The sequence below is a fragment of the Ammospiza caudacuta genome, chromosome 6 (assembly GCF_027887145.1).
Source record: "Ammospiza caudacuta isolate bAmmCau1 chromosome 6, bAmmCau1.pri, whole genome shotgun sequence".
NCBI classification, from domain to species: Eukaryota; Metazoa; Chordata; class Aves; order Passeriformes; family Passerellidae; genus Ammospiza; species Ammospiza caudacuta.
Window position 1 is genome coordinate 29,109,410 of NC_080598.1, and position 21,793 is coordinate 29,131,202.

Genomic DNA, 21,793 nt, shown 5'->3' on the forward strand with positions numbered 1-21,793 from the left:
CGTGCCCCGGCAGCTCCCGCGGATGTGGGTCATCGCTCCCGGCGCTGTGGAAACCAGGCCGCTCGACGAGCAGCCCTCGGGGGGCGCCGCCTCCACACACCTCCCGACCGCCGCCGCTGCCGCCCCGCCCCGCCCCGTCCCGCCCTCCCGGGGGCTCGGAGCCCCGGTCCCGTCCCGGGGCGGCGGAGCGGGGGCGGCGGGCGCGGTGATTCGCCGCTTCGGGGGCGGTGGGCGCCCGGCTCATGCATATTCATGATGTGATGTCAGAGGGGGAGCACAGCGCGCGGTGACCGCCCGAGAGCGCCATTTCCTGAAGGAGGCGGCGGCGGCGGCTGGGCAGGGACGGACGGACGGACGGAGCGACCCACGGAGTGGCGCCGCGGCGGCCAAACCGGCAGGGGGAGATCGCCCGGCGGCGGCGACCGGAGCGGAGTGGATCTGACCCGACCCCACCGACCCGCGCCGTCGCCCCGCAGCAGGTTCTCCCGAGGCTCGCCCCGGCCGGAGCAAGAAGTTTGAGCGTGCCCGTAGCCTGCCGGGCGAGCCCGGTATCGGGCGGCGACGCGGGGCTGCCGCAGCCGCTGTCGCCGCCTTCACGGGCGGTGGGAGCCCCCCGCGGCGCCGGGAACAGGGGAGAGGATGGTGGTGCGGGAGAGATGGAGCTGAAGCGGAGCATGGCGATCCCGCGGCTCCTCGTGCTGGGACTCTGGGCTGCGGCACTCCGGGACGTCGCTGCCGTGGCAGGTGAGCGGGGCTGACAGCCCGGTGGCGGCGGGGCACTGCCCCCCGAGACCCCGGGTGCGGCGGGAGGGGCTGCGGGGCTCGGCTCCTGCCGCCGGCCGAGTCTCCCCGCGGGCAGCTCCCGCTCCGCCGCCTCTACGAGTGTCGACAGCCCGCTGAGGGTCGCCGGGCAGGAGCGGCCGGGGCGGCTGGTCCGCCCGGTGCGGCGGCCGCGGGGCCTCGGGCAGCCACAGGTGGGGTCGGGGCCGGCGCATTTTGCCCCTCCCGGCCGGGCACGGGCGTCTCCGCCGCGTCTGTGGGACCAGCGACGTGGCGCTCGGGAGCCGGCGGGGAGCCCGAGCTGTGCGAGCCTCGCCTGGCTGCGAGTAGAGCAGCGAGTAATCCTCGCCGGGTTCGCGGAGGCATTGCTCTGGCGTGTGCCTAGCGCGGGCCGTCACCGAGGAAAGCCGGGCGCTAGCGCATTCCTCAGCGGCTTTTATTGTTGTTTTCCGTCATGAACTCGTTTTCCGAAGTTTCACACCCCGGTCGGCAAGGAAAGCAGCGTGCTGGAGCGTCTCGGCGCCCCGGCCAGCCTCCTCCCGACTTGAGCGGGAGTTTGGGCTCCGCGCTGTGTGTGGAGCGATGTGCGTGCAGTGGCACGGAGCTGGGGAGGCTGTGGCACAGGCTGGATCGCTAGATCAGCGTCCTAAGGAATCTGAGAAGCAAAAAGCCTTTACCCTGCATGCATGAGCAGACGTCTTCCTCTCCACTCCCAACATCACAAAAAACATATTCTGTTCCTAGGAATTAAAATATTCAGAGATTGCAAGTTTAAAAAGCAAACAAACAGATGTGTCATGTATTTTGACAACTAGTGTGTTCACTTGCTGTCAATTCAGACAATTGCTTGATAAGTCATTTAAAACAGTTCTGTTTCCTACCCATACATTTCACAATCTGCAGCTCTTACAGGTAGGCTTGGCGGAACCTATTTGGATGAAATTACTTCTTGCACAGTTGAATCAAGAATGTTGTCAGATGAGAAATAGTGAGTGGGAGAGTAAAACGAGGAATAGGTGGAAATTAAAATTCTTATGTGATTCTTCCTGGTACCTGCAGGAAGAGATGCTGCAGCCAAAACTGCGTTACTGACCTGTGAAGTTATTAAAAATACCTGACCTGTAATTCTTCATTTCGGTTGAAATTGATGGAGGGATTATACTTGGACAATATGTACAACTCTGACTGAACACTTGTACTGTATGTTAATTTCCTACATCATTGATTCCTCTGCTAACTGAAAACCATATAGAATCTCTAACAATATTTCCTGTTTTAATTTATGACTAACTCTTTCAGCAGGGCAGTCTGAAGGATGTTGAGTAGTTTGATTTTCCATGAAGGCACCTGTAATGAAAATGTCTGTCAGTTTCTGCATGTGTAGCAGCCTGGCTATATCAGTTTTCTGTAACACAGAGAGAGCTGCTATGAAGCTTTCATGTATTATTCCAGTGCTTTGAGTGGTGAAAGGGAGGATGCTTTCTGGCATGCACTGGGACATGTAGTTTGTGTCACATTTAAGTAATGCGAGGTTAGATCATCCTCACCCAAGGTGATCAAATCCTTAGCCCAGCAAATGAGCTGTAGCAACTAAACTCAAATGATCAGCTTGCCCATTTTCCAGTGCTCTCCGTGAATTTGTTAAATGAATAACCGCAGATAGAAAGGCAAAAGACTGAGTGTCGGGAAACCAGCTGGGGAATCTCATTAAGGAAAGGAATAAAGCTCTTCTGCCTGTGTTCTGGGTTTTCTCCTAGACTACTGGTACTCATCTGGGTACAGGCTGCTGGTGGCAGAGCTCTGGCTGGTCCCACAGTGCTGGCTCCCCTTCTCCCAGCTGTTACAACCACGCTGTGAGCTCCTCTGCTGCTCCTCTGCCCTGTGAGGTGGTGCCCTCGTGGCTGTGGGAGGGTGGCGTTTTAGCAAGAAGGAAAGTGGCAGATCTGAAATCTGTGTTGGATTGCTGGAAAGGCTGTAACAGAGTTTGAGAGCAACAGGGCTGCTCACTAAGCAGCACTTTCTGACTGGCTCTGTGGGTAGCAAGGCATCCTGTGAGAAGCTGACCAACCAGTGAACTGCGTGAAGTTGTAATGTACTGTGATACGTGGCCAGGCAAGAGTGATGGAGTAATTTTTTTCTGAAGGACGTGGAGTCCACTGCCAGGGCATAGTACTGGACTAAGCTAGACCTGTTCTGGTCTGTCAGTCCTGTGCCACTGCATAGGAAATAGCCACTCTCCCTAACAAAACTAACTTTACATTTATTTTCTACCTTCCTGCTTTCCCACGGTCTCCTTTGATCTTCTGGTTCCTCCTTTATATGCCTGTCTTTCTTAAATGTGCTTAGATAGTTGGCTTCCGTGTCTTCTCATGCTAACAAATTCCATACATTCACTTCTGCTTGAGGGAAACACTCCCGGTCCACCCACACACGTAACAGCGCTCCGGGGCAAATTCTGATCACTTCTGTGTCCATAAACCTGAGCAGCTTCACCAGCTCTGGCCCTGCTGCTTTGGGGTGCCAGTGGTGTAGCTCTGGGTACAATGGGGTCCTTTGGCTGGACTGAAGGGTCCTCCAGGCGGCTCACTCCGCACACACCCACATCACGCGACAGAAATATCTGTTCCCTACACAGTTCTGCTCCTCAGTGAGGTATGGTGTGGAATAGGCTTTGTTTTCATGGGTTTTGCAAATTGTAGAGAAGCTCTCTGTAAGGCAGGAGAACAGTGTATGCTGAATAACAAAACATAATTGATTCTTTCTCATATCCACGCTCTTTGCAAATGCGTACAAGGGAGCAAGCACGATGTTTTCTAAGCAGCACAAGAACGGCATAGCTTAAATCCAGGCCTGGGGAAAAGAGGGAGGTGTGGCAGCGTGTTGAAGGGATGCAGTTAGCACTGCTGGAACACTGACACGGCGAAGCTCCCGGCATTTCTGTGCTTCTCTGCTTGGGCACTGCTCTGCAGAACATCACCCTGCTGTTACACGAGTTGAAAAAATCCCCATGTACATGCTGAACTACCACTTTTCTCCAGCAACTGTGCTTTCAGTGCTTGCATTTGCTTAGCAGACGTAGTAGAGCAGTGCTGAGACTAACACACTCCTCTGCAGCGTGTGCTGGTAGGGTGCGTAATTCCAGACCACCAACCTAGAGTAATTTGCTGTACTCCAACCCCCCTTCTTCTGGGGGTGGGGCGGAGTAGTATTTTTTTTTTAGGTATGAAATTTACAGGACCTCCAATCAAATTAAAGGTGTCCCAGGGTCAACCCGTGAAACTAAATTGCAGCCTCGAGGGAATGGAAGATCCCGAGATGTTGTGGATCAAGGATGGAGCAGTGGTGCAAAGCGTAGACCAGGTGTACATTCCAGTAGATGAAGAACACTGGATCGGCTTCCTCAGGTACAACAGATGCAGAGAAGGAAGAATATCATGGAAACTATTGCACAGTTTTCTGCTGTCAGCTATATCTCTGCGACTGCAGTGCCCTCAGTGGGGCAAAGTCCTTAGGTCTGCAGTTCACTGTGTGGCAAGGGTATAACTGAGAGCAGAACTGAAGCCACTGAGTGCTGAGATTTTATCCACTAGAACCATATTGGTTTTCTGACTACTGTGGGGACAGGTGCTTTGCTAATGCTTGTGATGCTTGAGACGTGACTTCAAGGTGAAAGGATGGTCTTGCTTTGTTTGTTCATCTTGCTCTGCCATGCAGCAGTATAAATAGGTTTTCTCTCGTACTCATCCTGTTCTCTTACTCTCTCTCTTGAGCTGTCAGTTTGCCTAAAGGGTGAGGATTGTTGATTGAAATGATACTCCCAGGACTACATCCCCTTCCTTTCTTTGGGGAGGAATGTTTGTCCTCTGAACCATCCCTGATTCATTTTGCAATGAATCCTAATTTATTCCTAATACATTTACACTACATGATATCGGTCCTGACCCATTCAGAGGCATGAAACTCTTGTGCAAAGCAGATCTCTATACTTTTATTTCAGCAGAAGAAGGATGTCAGCTAGTTCTGGAAGTACTGAGATAAACAAGACCCAAGGTTCTGCTCTGTCTTTTTTTATGCATTAAAAGAGCTTGTACAGATAAATATACCAACACCACACCACAAGAGCTCAAAACTGTTGATTGACTGAGAATCATTCTTCCCTGAGCTCTGGCTTCATCTCCTGTTACATTTCTTGGATTGACACTGTACAGGGTCTCCAATTCCAGCAACTAAAAGTCTTTGTGTTAAAGCTTGTCTGTAAAAAACATTTTGGTAGGAAAAACATCTGTGCACAGTAAAACTATTGCATAACATTATGTTGTGGAAACAGTTTGTCTTGAAACTATACTGTTTACTTCCCCCCAGTTCCACTAGTTAACTCTGTCCTTCACAATCTCATTCTGATCTCCTTTCTTGCCTCTTGTTTTACTCTGCTGAGAACTCTCTCTGCAGCACCAGAGATAAGTTAGGGTGCTAAATCTGGATGTATCTGAATCTCTCTCTCTTCTTCCTTTCTTCTCCCAAAGAGATCATTTCTACTATCCATGTGTGACTCTCTGCTGTGATCACTGTATTTCAGAACATGGGCAGGACAGCTGATGCCATTTGAAGGTCCAGCTCTGAAAATCGGGCTGTAGTGGGTCCATTGTGTGCATTTCAGCAAACTCTCCCCCCTTTCTGTCTTCCTTCCTGAGACATCCTTGCCCTTCTCCTGGAGGACTGCTAGCCTTAGAAAGGTGGGCATCAGCTCTGCGGGGGATGCCTGCATGGCAGCAGGCGCGAGGCTGCACGGCCTGCGGGGAGCAGGCAGCACTGGTGCCCTGACGGGCTCTCCGAGCCACACTGTTGCCTTTGGCAGCTGACACCTCGTTGCTTTGGTACCAAATTCTGCCCTTGCTCACCATTCACCAGCATAACCCCTCGAAATCACAAACTGGGAGGCCCAAGGAGTTTTGCAGCGTGAGCCGCTCTGGAATCGGGATAGGGCTGAGCACAGTTGAGGCAGGGGGACCCTTTTCTGCCCCATCTGTTCCTGTACAGGCTGTGCCAGTCCTGTTGCCTGAGGCAAAGCAGTCCAGCTCACCAGAGGTTTGCAGTGCAGAGTTTCCTGCTAGCTCAGATGTAGGCCAAGCTGCCGCACTTGAAGGCTAGCTAGAGTCATGATTCAGGATGGAGATGACCTCTTCCTATCCTCAGAGGACACAGATGACTGGTTTTCTGCGAGAATGTTTTGGAGGAAGACTGTCTGCTCTGCAAGGACTTTCTCCACCCACTTTAGAGAGGAGCCTCCCATCTCAGCTGTTTTGCCATGTGCTTTGTGCTGGCTGGCTGTTGATCTCCTCCCCAGAGCTGGCTGTGTCTCAGTGGGTGTTTTCCATGCATCTGGTTTGCAAAACACTGGAGGGTCCTTTGGGGCAAAAACATGCTTTATCCACATAAAATATCGATATGGCTTTTGACTTTTTTCAGCTTGAAATCCGTCGAGCGGACAGATTCTGGGAAGTACTGGTGCCAGGTTGAGAACGGGGGGAAGAAGGAAGAATCACAACAAGTGTGGCTCGTAGTGGAAGGTAAGGAGGAGTAGTAGTGCTGGTTTCCTTTCACGGCTGACCCACCAATATGCTCCAGGTCGAAGTGGTGAGAGCAGATTGCTCCAGTGACAGGCTTCTTGGCTCTGAACCATTGCTGCTGACTGCAGGGAAATCGCTACAGAGCAGGAGTAAGAGCTAGGAGAACTGCTTCAAAGGGCAGAGCTGTCCGTTCATTGCCTTCTGGTTTTATTTTGGCATGTTAGGAAACAAGATCTTTTTGTGCAAGCACATTTCTTTCCAGCTTTTAAATCCATTGTTGCTGCCATCTCTAAATAATTCATAGAATGTTGAATAGTTCAAGTTGAGAGGGATCCATGGGGCTCATCTGGTCCAACCCACTTCTCTAAGCAGGGTCACAGTCTGCTTCTGTGTGTCAGCCGAGCAGGTCTTTGTGGGCAAGGTACAGTTTTAACACAGTTGTGAGTTCTGTGAGAAGTGCTGTACATCAGCACTTCATAGCTGTGGCTGCTCTGTGTGGCACTTTTCTGTCCACGGTTGTCTGATAGGAATGGCTTCTACATGGCTGCTAAATATCACCCAAGGTGGTGTGGATTGGTGGCTTCTTACTTTCTCTAGTTTCATTTCCCTTGAGCCATGATTCTGTTTGATCCTCTGTTAGGAGCTAGTAGTCATAGGATGGCTTAATTTTTGGTGAGGAAGTTGACAGGAACAATGCATTTTCAGCAAGAAGTAGTTTTTTGGATGTGTTTGGTAACATTTTGGGGCAGACCTGAATTGACAGTCCTAGACAGGGGGAGCAGGGAGGGTGTTGTGGGAGGTGATGTGGTCGGGGTGTTTTACAGTAAAGGTGTCGCTCACTCAGAGCATGGGAACATTCATAGCAGCTCTCACAAGAGGAGTAACACATTCTGCCTTCCATAAAACCCAGGCTTTTGTCCACCTAAATTTTACAGCTTAAAACACTCTCTTGTGTGGAGTTTCTATTTCTATCCAATTACCATGGTCTGCTCCAGAGGTGGCTGCATTTGCATGGTGGGTGCATTAGGAGTGACTGGGTAGCTCAGCGTGCCAAGCTGAAATAAACACGCTGCCTTTCTGGACTGCACAGGCAAAAAAGCATCTAAGTCACAAAAAACCAGCTGCAGTTAGGTAAGGTGTATTATATTAAGAATGAAGGCCAAAGCTTACAGCTGAAGTGAAAAAAAAATCAACCAGTTGCCTTTATGAGAAAAACAAGTACAACACAAGGTAGTTAAACTTGAACTGGGCATGTAATCATGTGTAAAGGGAGTTGGTGGATATAATTAAAAATTAACAAGTAGTGATAAGGGGTGGAGTTTAAAAAATGTGTCAGCTCTTAGCATAAGAAAGCACCTGGGTTTTCAGACCCACCTTCACTGTTATCTCTGTGTATTTTTTCCCTGGACATGCCAGCTTTGTGTAGCAGTGGCTGCTCTATCGATAACAACTGTCCTCTGACTGAAAGAGGATCTTTACTGTGGTGATTTGCAGCCTTCACTAGGTGCTGACATGCCTCAGTGTGGCACACAAACAAATGTGGACTATTGGTGATCTAACTTAAAGTGAGCTTGACTGCATTTCTATGCTGTGTAATAATATCTGCTTAGGTAGTCTGTATCTGCCAGATTTTCTAGCAATGGTATTTGAACTGTCTTTGTAATAAAAATGTTTGATCTTATGAAACACTTCTTTGAATTTACAAAACCAAAACTGTTTTGAACCTGTTTCCTGATTCAGAAACTAGTCTCTGGCCTTGCTGAGAACATGATGGCTGGAGAGGTGATCTCAGAGGCACACTGTGGAGTGTTAAAAAATGGATTGGGTTTCTTACAGAGCTTTCTGTCTTGAAATACACCTCTGACAATGTGGCTGTTCTTGGGGCTGCTAGCCCCCATTGTGGCTACAGTCAGAGACCAAGCCACACCTATATGGGCACACTGCCCTGAATCAATCAACTCTGTCTCAAAACTGTACATAAAAAACAGCCTTAAAGGTTGGATACTGCGTTGGAAGAGGGGAATAGGTGGGATGATTTCCTTGATTTTGTGCTGATTTCCTGACTGCTGACTGCTCAGTGCCTCCATGGGGTGTCTGTGAAAAGGATGTGCTGGCACTCACCTCTTGTACCAGGAACTGGGAGGCAGCAAGCTGCCCAGGTAACATACGGATGGGGCCAGTGCGAGTTCCTCAGCTGGATGAGTCAGCTGCACTCCCTCAACTATGAAAGTTTTTAATTGTGGTCTTGTCTGCTCTGTTTAGCTGCTCCCAAAGTGAGAAAACCTGCTGAGCTGGGCAGGATCTTCCTGAAAGTTTACCTTGGATGTCATGACAAATGGACAGGAGGCAGGGATCCTGCTCACTGGTAGAGAAACGGTGATTATTTTCCCCTCTAATCTTCCTTGGAGAAGGAAGGCAAAGCAGGCAGAGGTGTCACAGCTGGTATCTCAAAAGCTTACTCATTTTTATTGTTTATGTATGAATGCAATAAAAAAATGAAGTAAAATATGTCAGCAAAAACAAGCAGTATGCCATGACAATGGATATACGTGTCCTGAATATTAGCCTTTGCACAGATAGGCACTCTCATTCCTCAAGAGACTTGGGTTTAGACCTGTTTTAATCTGTTTTAATCATTTACTTACTACTCTAAGGGAAGGAGGCAAGGAAGGCACAAAGGAGCTGCAACCTGAAAGATGAAACTGTGACTGGACAGTCAGTGAAAGACTGAGGAAAGCACTTTTGTATGTAGCTTGCAGGAAATGTCAGGCTTCTAAATCCCTATTAGGCATCTGTATTAATTGCCTGCTGGTGGAGGTACTTGGGCCTGTCATCTTTGGCCAGGGACAGACAGTATAATTTCAGCATGTGAATGCACAATGTTGTCAGTTCCTCTGTTTCTGTGAGGCAACAGATCAGCAGCTTCCAGAACACACTTTTTCCAGCTGAGAATGCCTGATTTTGGTTGGGGTAAGTGGTGTTGGTAGAAGCAGTGTTTGACACACAAAGATTTCTGTATAGAAGGGAACTGAACATTTCTCTGGGCCTTCAGCTCTTCCAACAATCACAAGAAGTGACTGGCTGTCCTGCATGGTCAGCACTGCTGCTGATGGCTGCTGAAATTTGTGCTACTGGTTTGGAGCAATGAAACCACAAGAGCTTTGGCATTGCCCATAAGAAGAACCACATCTCTTGATGTGTGGAATTACGCTCAGCTATTGCCATTTAGAGATGACCTAAGGTAGGTAGCCTTGCAGCTGCATTCTGCTCCCCGTGGGCCTAGCCTGATACCTGTTGTACCAACCAGGAGTCTTTCCATGGTGGGGAGGAGGTAATTACTGAGAGAGCTGTGTCCGTGGATAGCCTTCAGCTCTGAAACAAATTACCCCTGGCTCTAAGGCAGCCCGGTTGTCGTGGTGTCACAGTGTGCTGGAAGGCATCTCCATTCAACTAAGCTCCAGAGCGAGCATTGTAAATGCTCCAGTCTCTCACCGCGAGGATTCTTTCCTCATTCATGGCTTTGTTAAAGCCAGCAGTTCAACGCTTTCTCAAGCTTCAGTTTTTAATGCATGGCAAGAGGTATCTGCAGCTGGATTAGCTGTCTTTCAAAGTGGTGTCTGCCACTGCTAAAGTTATTGACTGTTGCCTCTTTAAACTCCATTCTCTCCAGCTGAAAAATTGAGAAAATACTACCACTAAAAGCTGTTTCATAGGGGGGTCTTGAAAGTGGTTTTTCAAAGGCATTGTGGGAAGCAAGCACTCTTTCTCTCTGACTTCCAGGAGTAGTAGTACTTAGGTGTTCGTGCCCTGAGGTGATGAAGCATATCTGACCCTTGGTTTTTGTGGAGGCCTTGGAGGGCGTTGGATTCAGCCTAGCAGCAGGACAGATGGATGTCCAGTGCTGGGCACTGGTGTTAATGGAAATAAACAAGAGGCGGTTGCTCCAGTTATTGTCACTTGTCTGTTGCTTTTCCAGGTGTGCCCTATTTTACTGTGGAACCTGAGGATGTGTCTGTGTCCCCTAATGCTCCATTTCATATGGCCTGTGCTGCTGTTGGTCCCCCTGAACCAGTGACAATTGTCTGGTGGATGGGAGACTCGAGAGTGGGGCTTCCAGACGTCTCCCCCTCCATCTTAAATGTGTCAGGTAAGGCTGCTGCCACTGCCGGGATCACTTGGAGCATCAGAAGAGGAGAACAGCTCTCTTCTGATCGTGCCCTGTGCGTTGGGTAGCCACATAGTGTGGGAATGATGTTTAGCTCTGCATTAAAGGCTGAGTGGTCGTGATCACACATGATCACACACAAGGATTATCTCAAGGAGTGTTTTTGCTGCTGGCTTGAGGCACACAGGCTCTTACAGAGTTTGGGTAGGCCTGGCACTCTTGTTGAAGATGCTGTTGAACAGATGATGCATTGGGTGCCTCTTGTTCCACCTCGTGGAGGGTGTTCATGGTTATATGAAGTGACTCTGTTGGTGCCATTTCTCTTGGAACTCTCCAAGCATTCACATGTAGCAGATGCCATCCCCTCCTTCTGTGCATAGCCCTGCTTTCCCCTCCCTTACCCAACCTAATCTCTGTTCTTGCAGGCTTGCTGGATGCTTTTATCATTAAAATCTGACTGCCTCATGTAATTGATACTTCAAGAGTGATTGCATCAGTGCTGAAATGGGCTGGTTGATACCCTTCAAGACCAAGGTTTGCCCCAGAGCAGAGCTTTCCCCAGCAGAGTCAGCAGAAAAACTCAGGAGCCAGTAGGTGTTAGGGCCTCTTTTCAGACCACTTTCAGAAAAAGGTGATGTTTCTCTACCTAAAACTGACTGCAGCTACCTATTGCAGTTACATCTTAAGTTGCCTCTTAAATTCTTGCAGTTACCTCTTAAAAGTAACTTCATTGTAGTTAGTTGTCCAACAGCCTGCTGTTTTATTATTATCAACTCCCCTGACCAAAAGTTTAACTTGTTATTTAGAAAGAAAATGTTTTAAACTAAGAGTTGTCTCTGGGACCTCTTTATCAGTGTTAATACAGTTACACCCAGGGTGAGTTTTTGTATGTCTTTGACCATCCTTTGAGCTGTCCAGTCCTATTCAGGCTTTCCTTAGAACCTTTTTTATTCACAAATCAAAACATGATTTGTGATTTGAAATGGTTTTAATCATCTGCTCCCTCTCTTAGGTAGCCACCAACGCTGTTTCGAAGTTGGAAGTGAAAACTGCTCCCTTATGATATAATCTGCCTGTTGAAATGGAAACTGAAAAGACAAATAGTCAAGAGGAGAAAGACAATAAAAAAATAAGTCGCCCCTCCTCCACTAACTCATCCCACAGTGCCTCACAAAATATCTGTTGTTTTGGGGCAGTGGCTTGGAAGCCTGAAAAAGACATCTACTCCTAATGATTCTCCAAATTAATTGCTATTTTATTTTTTAAGTGTCTTCAGCACCTTTATTTGCTTCCAGTGTTCTTTGGGATGCCCCTTGGGCACACCTTCTTTCATTGCACTTTGGGGTGTCCCTTGGGCATATCTTGTCTTTGCAACTTGAAACATTAACAGGACACAATCTGCATGGTTGGATTACCAAAGCATGTCAAAAGAGGCAGTTGGTAAGAAAACAAGCATTGCACTCTGAAGAAAATAGTAACAAAATACTTGGCTAGAAAGCAAGCATTTAGAAGGTTCAGCAATGTTGTATTTGGAAAGCAGTGCTGGCATGGTGTTAGGGAACATGCAGTTCCTGGTTTGTGGTGTATTTTGTATTTTCCTCAGGGCAGGGCTGTGTTAGGTTCTGTCTTGGGACAGGCCTGCCACCTCAGGTGCTGCTCTGCTGTGCTGTCTGGCCTTCAGCCTCTTGGCAGCCTCTTCCTCTGGTCCACAGGGATGAGAATAGCACTCCCTGCTCTCTCCCATTTCACCTTCTTTGCAATTCTGTTAGTCTCAGGCTTGGGGGATGAGTCAATGGTCAGAGACACTGTGCAAGCTGCTCTGTACAGCTCTGAAATTAGTTTCCTTCCTAAATTGTATGCCCACAATGAGCCAATCTTTAACTTTTCTCAGAGTCTTTTAAGGCAACTGAGGGCCAAGCCACGTGACAATAGCTGCTGGACACAGTTCTTCAGGCAGCCTTGCAAATCTATCTCAATTCTGATATATTTGCAATATCTGTGTGTGTCCTGGGACATCGTGCCATGATGCCATGGGATGGATGGCTGGATGGATGGATGGATGGATGCTCACAGAACACATTCTGACTTGTATCACCCCTGGAAAGTGTTTCAGTGCTGATGCAGTAGCATTTAACTCCCGCTTCCTTTGTGTGTCTTCAGAAGTCTGGTGCAAGGTGGGCGACAGGTGGGCATTGACTAGAAATAGGCAGCATCTGACTGAAGGTTTGCCTGGGCTTATAGCCCAGTTGGAAGATGAATGTTGCTCAAGTGTAGGCTGAGACCCAAAGCATTGGGCTTTGTGTGAGCTCACAGTTCAGCACAATCCTTGCTCCAAAGAAGCTCACCAGAATGTGAGAAGCAGACGTCTACTACCTGAGCACTATGAGCTGCTGTCCTGACAGATTCTTCCTTCCTTTTCAGTGCTTTCTGACACTTCCATGAAATCTTTTCTGCATTGCCACACTCCCTCCATTAAAAATGTGTTTAGCACATTAGTTACATTGAAATCTGCATGCCTTTGATTGGCACCCAGCTCACCCCTCCAACTGCCTGGAGCTGGATGTCACAAATAACTGAAATTCTGCTGAAGGTTGAAGCTGGATTATATAGCTATTTGTGTTTCCTTTCCTTTTCTTGGCTGCTCTCCAGGTATTAATCAAAGCACAGTTTTCTCCTGCGAAGCTCACAACGTAAAGGGATTGTCTTCATCTCGGACTGCCACTGTTCAAATTAAAGGTGAGAGACTGGGTGCCAGAGACTGGGCAAGGGCCTCAGATTTGCTCTCTGGGGAGGGAAGGTAGAGCTCCTTAATGTCAGGAGGTGCCTCAAGGCTGCCAGCACCGGCTGGAGCTCTCAGCAGTGGAAACAATGCTTTGTGTTCTAACAGCAGTTCCCACTTCCTATGCAGGGCTGTATCCCAGGCTGTTGAAAATAATCCACATCTGATTCTGGAGTGGAAATGTGATGTCAAATGACAGCTTTTCCTTGAAAAGAAGAGAGCTGGGGTGATTAAGTTTTTTGTGAGAGATGAAGCTGATATAAATTTGTAGCAGGGAAGTCCTTCCTTCTTGGGAATAGACGGGTCTTGTTAGAGCTAAAGAGGCCATTACTTCTGCTTGCTTTTGTTAGCGTCACATTAGATACTGGAAAAAGTCAAGGAAGGTGATCACCAGTGGCCACTAAGGTCTGCTCATCCACACTGGGTTTATGAATTTTATTTTTTTATTTTTGCAATTCTTTGCTCTTTAAAAGCTCATTGAAAACAAATAATTCCTAGCCTGTGCATGACCAGTTGCCAATTGGAAGTCTCCAGGCTGATGTGACATTTCCTCTGTTCCTCCAGGTAACTGAAACAGGGATAATCAGAGCAATCAGCTCTTCCCCTCTTCTTCATGTTGAGATGCTTCTGCATTTGAATTTTTAGTCATGCTTTAATGCACTTTTAATTACGTGATCATCAGTTCCAGGAGAGGCATGGCACAAAAATAATTTGTTCCAAGTGGTAGCTTATTGCTCAGCACAGATACAAGCAATCCTTTATGTACTGTAGTTGTAGTAGCTCATGTTCATTAAAGGACAGATCGAAATCCAGCTGTAACCTACTGCTCCTGGAGTGTGTTTTTGTTCAGGACATTGTGGTTACTGCTATGCCAAGAATGCAGAACGTTGCACTAGTAAGATTTATAACTTAATTTAAAACCATTTGGAGTTGTTGTCTTAAAGGCTTGTCTACACAGCGCAGTTAGCTATTGTAGAATATATCTTCTATGGATATTTTATCCTGGGATAAATTTAGTTCACAAAGCTATTACACTTTAAAAAATCTTGTCAAGCCATAAATTGAAAAAAGAATTAGCATAAACAAGCTTTTGAAGTTTTTCATTTTAATACAGATTATTATTTTTTTAACCATTAATAAGATGAAGAAGTAACGACCTCAGAACTCTCTCATTTCCCAGCAATTATGTTTAGCTGAAAAGTGTTCCTCAGGGATCATCAGCTAATGAATCCACACATCCTATTTATGGGGGTCATATTGCCATCACACACTTGGGTCACACACACATGTTCTAGAGCTGAGAAAGAGCAAGCTTAAGTCACTCAGCTAACATTGCACCAGATATGGCAAGTCCCAAAGACAAAAATTCAGGTTTTGAATAGCAAGTCCAGTGCTGTAGTCATAAAAGTAATGTCTGTAGTACCTCATACATATGTCTAAAAATGTAGTTATAAATTTACCTAAGTGACGGGGCTTTTCTAAATAGAAAAGTTTTGAAGATCTAGTACAGCCCTGTTAAAATTAAAGCAAACCTCCTACACAGCAGAAATAGGGCAGGTCCAAATAATGTTTATTTAGTTCTTGGTCCTGTGAACATGCAGAATTCAATGAAGTTACTTCTGGATGTAGCTGTCTGCGCATGCATGTTCAAGGCCTTCCTCTCTTACACAAACCCATCTGCTGATGAGGACTCTAAATCTTTCTACAATTTATTAAACAATTAGTTTCTTCTGTGTTTCCAGAGACAAATATTTTTGCTAGGACATTGACAAACTGTTAACATTTCTTCCTATTTGCTCCTGTTGTTGTTAATTATCTATTCTCTGTAGTGCCCACAATGTGCTGGGTGTACTCCAAGCAGAAAATTACTGTTATTGTGGCCCACGGTCCCCAGCCATTGTTCAGCCACTCTCTAAGCACAGAGGAAGCTAACTCTCTTGTGTTAACACTCAAGGTCCTGTTTTCTGACAGGCTTTTCTCCCCTTTATGTGTGCAGCTAACACTTTTAGGGTTGTATCCCGTGTTTCAGAGCACAACAGGAAACAGCCGCCCACAGTTTTTTCCCAGGAGATGAGGGGGACAATGCATCCAGCCCTTGCCTGCAGTTAGGGGAAGGTGCTGGCAAGCCAGCCCTCCTCAGCCACTGTCTCCTTCACACAGGGAGTGTGTTAGCAACTGATTCTTCTCACTGGTGGCACAGCACATACCTCCTTTGGGCCTGCCATCCTGCGTTGAAAAGTACCCGTTCTGCTAAACCCAAAAGTTACAGGTGTGTCTGCAAAAACTTGAGTTATGGACAATGTTTCAGCAATACCCAGTAAGCAGTAAAAGCAGAATTTTTTCCCCTTAAAGACCCTACAGACCTGAAAATAAAACATCAAAAGAGAATGAAACAAAGATGCAGGAAAGTCTTAAGTTAACTAACTAATAACTCATTGACCAGCTTCCATCCCAGACCCTTGGTCTGCTGCTCCACCCCCCACCCATACACCCTGTTATTGTCTAGGTGCCAGGCTCTGCCCTGAGTCCTGGTAACTGGTTAACCAGACAACAAAGGCTTTTTAGGGTTAATCTGTGTCACCATCTATTTGTCTCCTCCAGGCCCTCTGCAGAGACCTGAGCCGTTTGGGCTCTGCATTTCTCTTGCAAGATGGCCCTGTGGATATGCTGAATGCAGCAGTATTGTGGTTGTCCTTGGTGCAGTGAAATACAAAGGTGCTCTGGCAGGGTAGAAGATGCAGCTGGAGAAATCCCGGCTTGGAATTGCTTTTCCATTGCTGCTTTCTGATGGATACAACTCAGGAGGCATGGAAAATTCAATCTGCAGGCAGAGCCTTGTCCTGAGGATGGGTTTCTGAAAGAGGACTCCTGAGGTGTACAATTTGTTGAGGTGCTGCAGGAAAACTCTTACAAGCACCAACGTACAATTTTTTAAAATGAGAAGAAGGTCAGGGGAGAGGTTAGTTTTCATGAAGCTGCTAATTTTGTCAGGAGTGAAGTGCCAGAATGAAAACTCAGAGGTGAAAAAGAGATGGTGACCGGAATGATAGGAATTAACTATGTGGAATTGCAGTGAGAGGAAAGGAGAAGTCAAAGGGAAGCATCAAAGATCCTAAAAGGAAGCCAAGCAGTTTGGTGCTGTGCTGTGGTGGTAGGAAGCATGAGCTTCTGACTAACTGTCCCATCTTGAAATCCTGATTTTGTTCCTGGCCCTGCCCTTAATTTGTGGAGTGGTATCAGCCATGTGTGGCAGTGTGACAGGCACTCCCCTTGGCTTGAATTTCCCCTCTGTAAAACAGAGTTTATTCATCCCAAGCCTGAGGAGGCAGTTTTCAATCCAGGCTCTGTCCCAAGGTGTTTCAGTGGGAGTTTGCAGTGGACATCTGGAGGCAGCACAAAGAGATCTACTGCAAATCCAGCTCCAGGGTATTCAGGTCACTGCAGCAAGCCACCCTCCACCTGGTGCTGGCAGAGCTGGTGTCAAGGGCTGGACTGAGAACCCGAGGTGGGATTTTAAAGCCCTGATTTAGTTCACAAGGTGGGTCCACAGGCAGCTGAGTCATGCCCTGCAATGGAGGGGGAAGGGAAGAGAGCTGAGTAGCAAAGGTGCAAACATCACACACTGGCATTGCTATGAAAGAGATCAACCACTGCCTGTATGCATCTATAGACAGTGATGAATGGCTGACAATAGCTTGTCCAGATGTTAAAATAACAGTTTCATTCACAACAATTCAGGGACACTCTCTAAAGATGTGGTATTTTAGCACATTTCTGTTAGTGATTTCATTGCGTAATTTTTAGCCTCAAGCCTCTTCCATTTCCACGTGAATACCTGCTCAGTTCTGTGTACACTGAAAGGTCTCTTTGTTTCCTTTCCAGCCATGCCTCTCCCGCCTCTCAATGTAACTGTAAGCCAAGTCACCAGCAGCAATGCCAGCGTGATCTGGGTGCCAGGATTTGATGGCCGTGCACCTCTCCATTCTTGCACTCTTCAGGTATGGCCTCTCTGCCTTGTGCCCTGGTCTGCATAAATAATTGGACTCTTCTAGGCCACATTTCCTGGGCTATCGTTTGCTCTGCCAACATTTTAGCCGTGTTCCAATTCTTACTTCACAACCTTAAAACATAAAAACTTAACAGGAGGCAGCTCATAGGTGCCAAAGAGCAGATCATGAACTTCATGCTCAAAAGTTGTGTTAAGGACTGGCCACATTCTCCTGGCCAGCAGGTTATCAGTTGCTTCGTGGCAGCTGCTCCACAGAGGTTATTACACTGCAGCACACATGAGGCACACAGCACTCTGTGGGAAGTGCCCTGGAGCAGCTGTGGCTGCAGGGTGCCCACCCTTCCTGCAAGGAGCAGTGGCCCATGGTAGCTTTTTCCAGGGCACGTGCCTGTGAGTCCCGTGCCAAATCAGGCCTGTGCTGTGGGATGCCAGAAGTGCAGGAATTTGCACATACCGATGAATCCAAAGGATGAGGAGCTTGCAGAGTACAGGATGTGGTACAGGAAAGGGAGGAATGATGGAAGCAGAAGGCTTTTGGATAGAAGATCAGGCCTATTTGCATGTCTCAGAGCAAATTTAAGCCCTGTCTCTAAATTTTGATCGGTTTTCCATTGGCAAAGACCAGTTCTTCCCAGAAAATCAAGCTTGATACTATTCTGTAGCTCTGCTAGGTGCAGAGTACTCCACATCTGTGAAAAACTGGTCTGCTCCTTGAAGTTCCTGAGAACAATGGTATGTGTCCAACCTCAGGCAGAGTTAGTTTCTATCATTGCATACTTAGCTGTAGAATCAGATCAAAGAGCAAGTAGCCCAGTGAGAAAATAAATGGTGATACCCAAAGCAGGCTGTGCAAACACAGCTAGGCACATTCCCCATGGATCTATTTGCCAGGCCTCTATGCTTTCCCTACCTGATTACAGCAGCCTTATGAGCTGGAGTGGAATTTCTATGCAGTGTTGCCAACTATGCAGAGGAGGATTATAAACTTAAGGTATGCTGGAAACAGTCTAGCTAATTTACTTGTAGTCCTCTTTTTATTTGAGGGGAAACCAAAGGTTTCATGCTCTGATGTTTATTATATTTCAGAAGTAAAGGAAATAATAATTTAGTTTCAACTCACTGGCAGAAAGAAGTCCTGAATGCAGCTGGCCCTGGTTTGTGGGTTTTGTTGCTACTTCTGTTCTTTTTTTGCAGTTGAAAATACTTTTCTTCCCCTGTTTTACAATGTCAGTTATCTCAAGCTGGAACAGCCTATTCTCTCTGGCTTGCACGCTGCAATGCTAATCATTCCGGGGTTTAAGTTCTCCCTCACTTTTGGCAGGGGCAGGGCTGGGGGATGGGACATGTGGAAAAGAGGCTGAATTAGAGCAGCCCAGTTTCTGTCAACTCAGCAGTCTCTCACCCCTTTTCTAAGCCTTTTCTGTTCTATTTGGGGAGGACGGAGTTCCTGCATTTGAGTCTGGGAGCGGGATAACTTGGCAATGACCCTGCACTGTCAGAAAACTGCTGTGCTTCCTCTGACTCCCACATTATGAGATTCTGTGTGAGGCATTGACCTACATTTCCATGTGAAAATGCACATGTTCCTGGCTCCTCATGATTGCACTTGTGCTGGGAGTCTCCCAGAAAGAGAAGGGGGATTGGAAGTTTGCTGTGCTGTTCTGGCACTCAGGCATTGCAGCGGGTGCCCCAGGAGCACCGTGTTCAGACAAGCAGATTGCCTCTGGGGACAGGGCAGGGCATGGCAGTGTTTTCTGACTGCTAACACAAGCCGAGTTCCAGGGTGTGAAAGGGGCACATGCACTACCACCAGCTCTTGGGAGTGTTGAACAGAAATACATCATCTAGCAGACAGGGTTTAACAAAATAGTTGTTTTTCCGTGCTGCGGGTGACAGTGATAATGACAACAATATGCTTTTCTAGTCAGGAAATTTGAGATTCTTCCTTTCTACCAGCCAAATAAACCAGTGTGCCAAAAGTGTATGTGAGAGTGAGCAGAAGGGCAGTGAGAAAGGAAGAAAGGCTGCCATATAAAATACATAAAGTCCAAATGACTTTTTTGCTTTTGTCAGTACATCTTGCTTTTACTCTCTGCTTTGCTATTTTGCATGCACTTGAAGAGAAAGTCTGAGCTTGGGAGCTATGCAGTGATTTCTGCTATTGTTAGTGCAAAAGTAGGAGCATTCACTCTGTGCATTAAAAGCACACAGTGATATCAGATTTAAATTAACATTCATGCTGCTTTAAAGCTCAGATTTGGCAACAAGAAAAAGAAAGATGTAGGAGTGGTAAGAAGTCTTTTTCCAGTTTAATTTGAAACAAGTTAGTTGAACCAAGTTACCTATGTCTACCATACCTCTCATCCACTACAAAATTGAAAATATACAAAGTTCTGGAAAAAAGAGTTGAGCAAAAGGTGACAGCAGGCAACAGGCAAGTTGCTCTACTGGTTTTCATTGCCCAGATTTAAACAAGCCTCAGAAGCTGGCTGCTACCACTCAAAGTGATAAGCACATTTAGTTTTCTTTAAAGGAATAATAATCAGAAAGTGTAACATAGGGAAGGAAATGTTTTAAAATATGGAACCAAATTTTCATCTGGTGGAAAATTTCTGTACTGCCCAAATGATGTCACTTCATGATTCTTAGTTTGACAAGTCCCATTTCAGTATTTTAAGCACTACTGGTGCTGTATCTATTCTTACACATTCCTAAACTGACAATTAAATGAATTCTTATCCATGTGGACATGTTATTCATATTGTTTATGGTAACAGTCATCACATTTCACTCTTGGCACAGGTAGCTGAGTCCCCAGATGGCCAGGAGGTGTCCACTGAAGTGACCCCAGTGCCACCCTTCTCCTACACCGTGCAAGGCCTGAAGCATTCCACCAACTACAGCGTCCGTGTGCAGTGCAGCAATGAGATGGGCAGCTCCCCTTTCACTGACAGGGTTTATTTCCAGACCCTGGAGCTTGGTAAGAAACAGCAGACAAGAACAGGACAGTGGTTCTGAAACTGAAAAAGAGATGATTATAAATGTCATTAACTCCTTGCTGGTTCTGCAGTATGGGAAACATTATGCTGTTAGATTGCTCGTGCATTCCAAGGGTCTCCCAGAGCAAAACAATAATACACAGTCACAAGTGGTAGCAGCAATGATGTGTAATACAGGGCTTTACCCAGCCATGGGGTTTCTGCATGCTGGTCCCATTAGCTCTGTGAGATCCGTGGGATCTTGAGAGAAATGAGAGGTGCTGACCTGTCTTCTCCACTTGAAACCACGCACAGAGTGCTGGTGGTTTGCAGAAGTTGTTCCCTCTCCTCACACCCTCTCTTTTCTGGATGATCTCAGGAAAGAGGGTGAAACTTCCATTTTCAGTGTGGATAGTGCCTTATTTTCCTGCACAAGTGATGGTGTTCTGTTCTCTGCTTTCAGCTCCAAACAGCACCCCTCAAAATATCCATGTTATTCAAAGAGATCCTGGTCTAATTTTGGAGTGGGAAGGTGTGACTCCAGATGTGCTGAAAGAAAATGTCCTGGGATACAGACTGGAATGGATTCAGGATAATGTAACTCAGGTAACAGATTGAGAAGTTACTGAGCCATTGAACACAGAATTACAGAAGGTTTGTACTAAATTTTCTAGGCATTAAGGTCCCTTATCCATACCAGGGGTTTAGTTTACTGACATTGCTTTTGTGTAAATGGATGTATTCTGACATTAGGGAATGCCCCACTATTTGACTTCAAGATATAGGACCATTTCCTCCTTCCTGCCGTATTCAGAATTCCTTCACTTGAATGTTCATCTGCAGACAGACCAGTTCTCTGCCATTCCTTGCACAAGCAGGACATAGAGAGAATCCATTTGTCTGTCTCTGCCTCTTTCTGGGCTGTCCAGCTCAGACAGTACAGGATGTGGGCTTTCTCTCTCCTGTGACTGGGCCTTGGCTTTCCAAATCCTAGCAGCAAAGGTGTATTTAACAAGTGAATGAGTTGTGCTGTAAATCACAGAAAGAAGGTTGTGGAGTCTTTAGCTTCATTTATAATACTTAGGGAGTTGAAAGGACCCTGACAGGGTAGAAGGCCTTTCATTTATTTGTTGGCATTGACCTTTCCCAGGTATCTATCAGCCTTTGAAGTTCACAGCTTTTCTTATGGTTTCTAACTTCCTAATAGGTGTTTACCCAGTGCTTATTAATGAAGAGCAAGGCTGTAATAGTAGACAGCTAGAGGGAAAAAAGAATTATTTCCTATTTTGTATGACCCATTTCACACTAGGTCAGCATCATTGACTTGAGTGATGGTATTTTGAATTCTCATTGAATTTACTCTGTGTCAGTGGTGGCAGCCAAATGTTCACGGGTTTGCTGTATGAAGAAGGTCCATAAAACTACTGAAAATATGTTGACTTTGCCATTGTAAGTGAAAATCGGGGCTGAAATTCAGAAGCCATTCAGGATTTGGTCAGCAAGTTAAAACAAACA

The 21,793-nt window shown here is 46.7% G+C and overlaps 1 protein-coding gene across 3 annotated transcripts in view; it reads left to right on the plus strand.

Moving 5' to 3' along the window:
* The first annotated feature begins 403 nt into the window (after positions 1-403).
* The window catches only part of TYRO3 (TYRO3 protein tyrosine kinase), a 41,236-nt gene continuing 19,846 nt past the window's right edge, over positions 404-21,793 (plus strand). For 2 of the 3 annotated variants that reach the window (XR_009274834.1, XM_058806648.1), the window contains exons 1-8: positions 404-744; positions 4,001-4,184; positions 6,247-6,347; positions 10,324-10,494; positions 13,162-13,248; positions 17,174-17,289; positions 20,103-20,280; positions 20,742-20,884. Coding sequence is in view for 2 of the 3 variants with exons in the window: in XM_058806648.1 (XP_058662631.1) it covers positions 657-744; positions 4,001-4,184; positions 6,247-6,347; positions 10,324-10,494; positions 13,162-13,248; positions 17,174-17,289; positions 20,103-20,280; positions 20,742-20,884 (1,068 nt within the window). In the remaining variant the exon portion in view is untranslated. The remainder of the gene's footprint in view (positions 745-4,000; positions 4,185-6,246; positions 6,348-10,323; positions 10,495-13,161; positions 13,249-17,173; positions 17,290-20,102; positions 20,281-20,741; positions 20,885-21,793) is intronic. The other variant, XM_058806649.1, reaches the window with a different exon arrangement.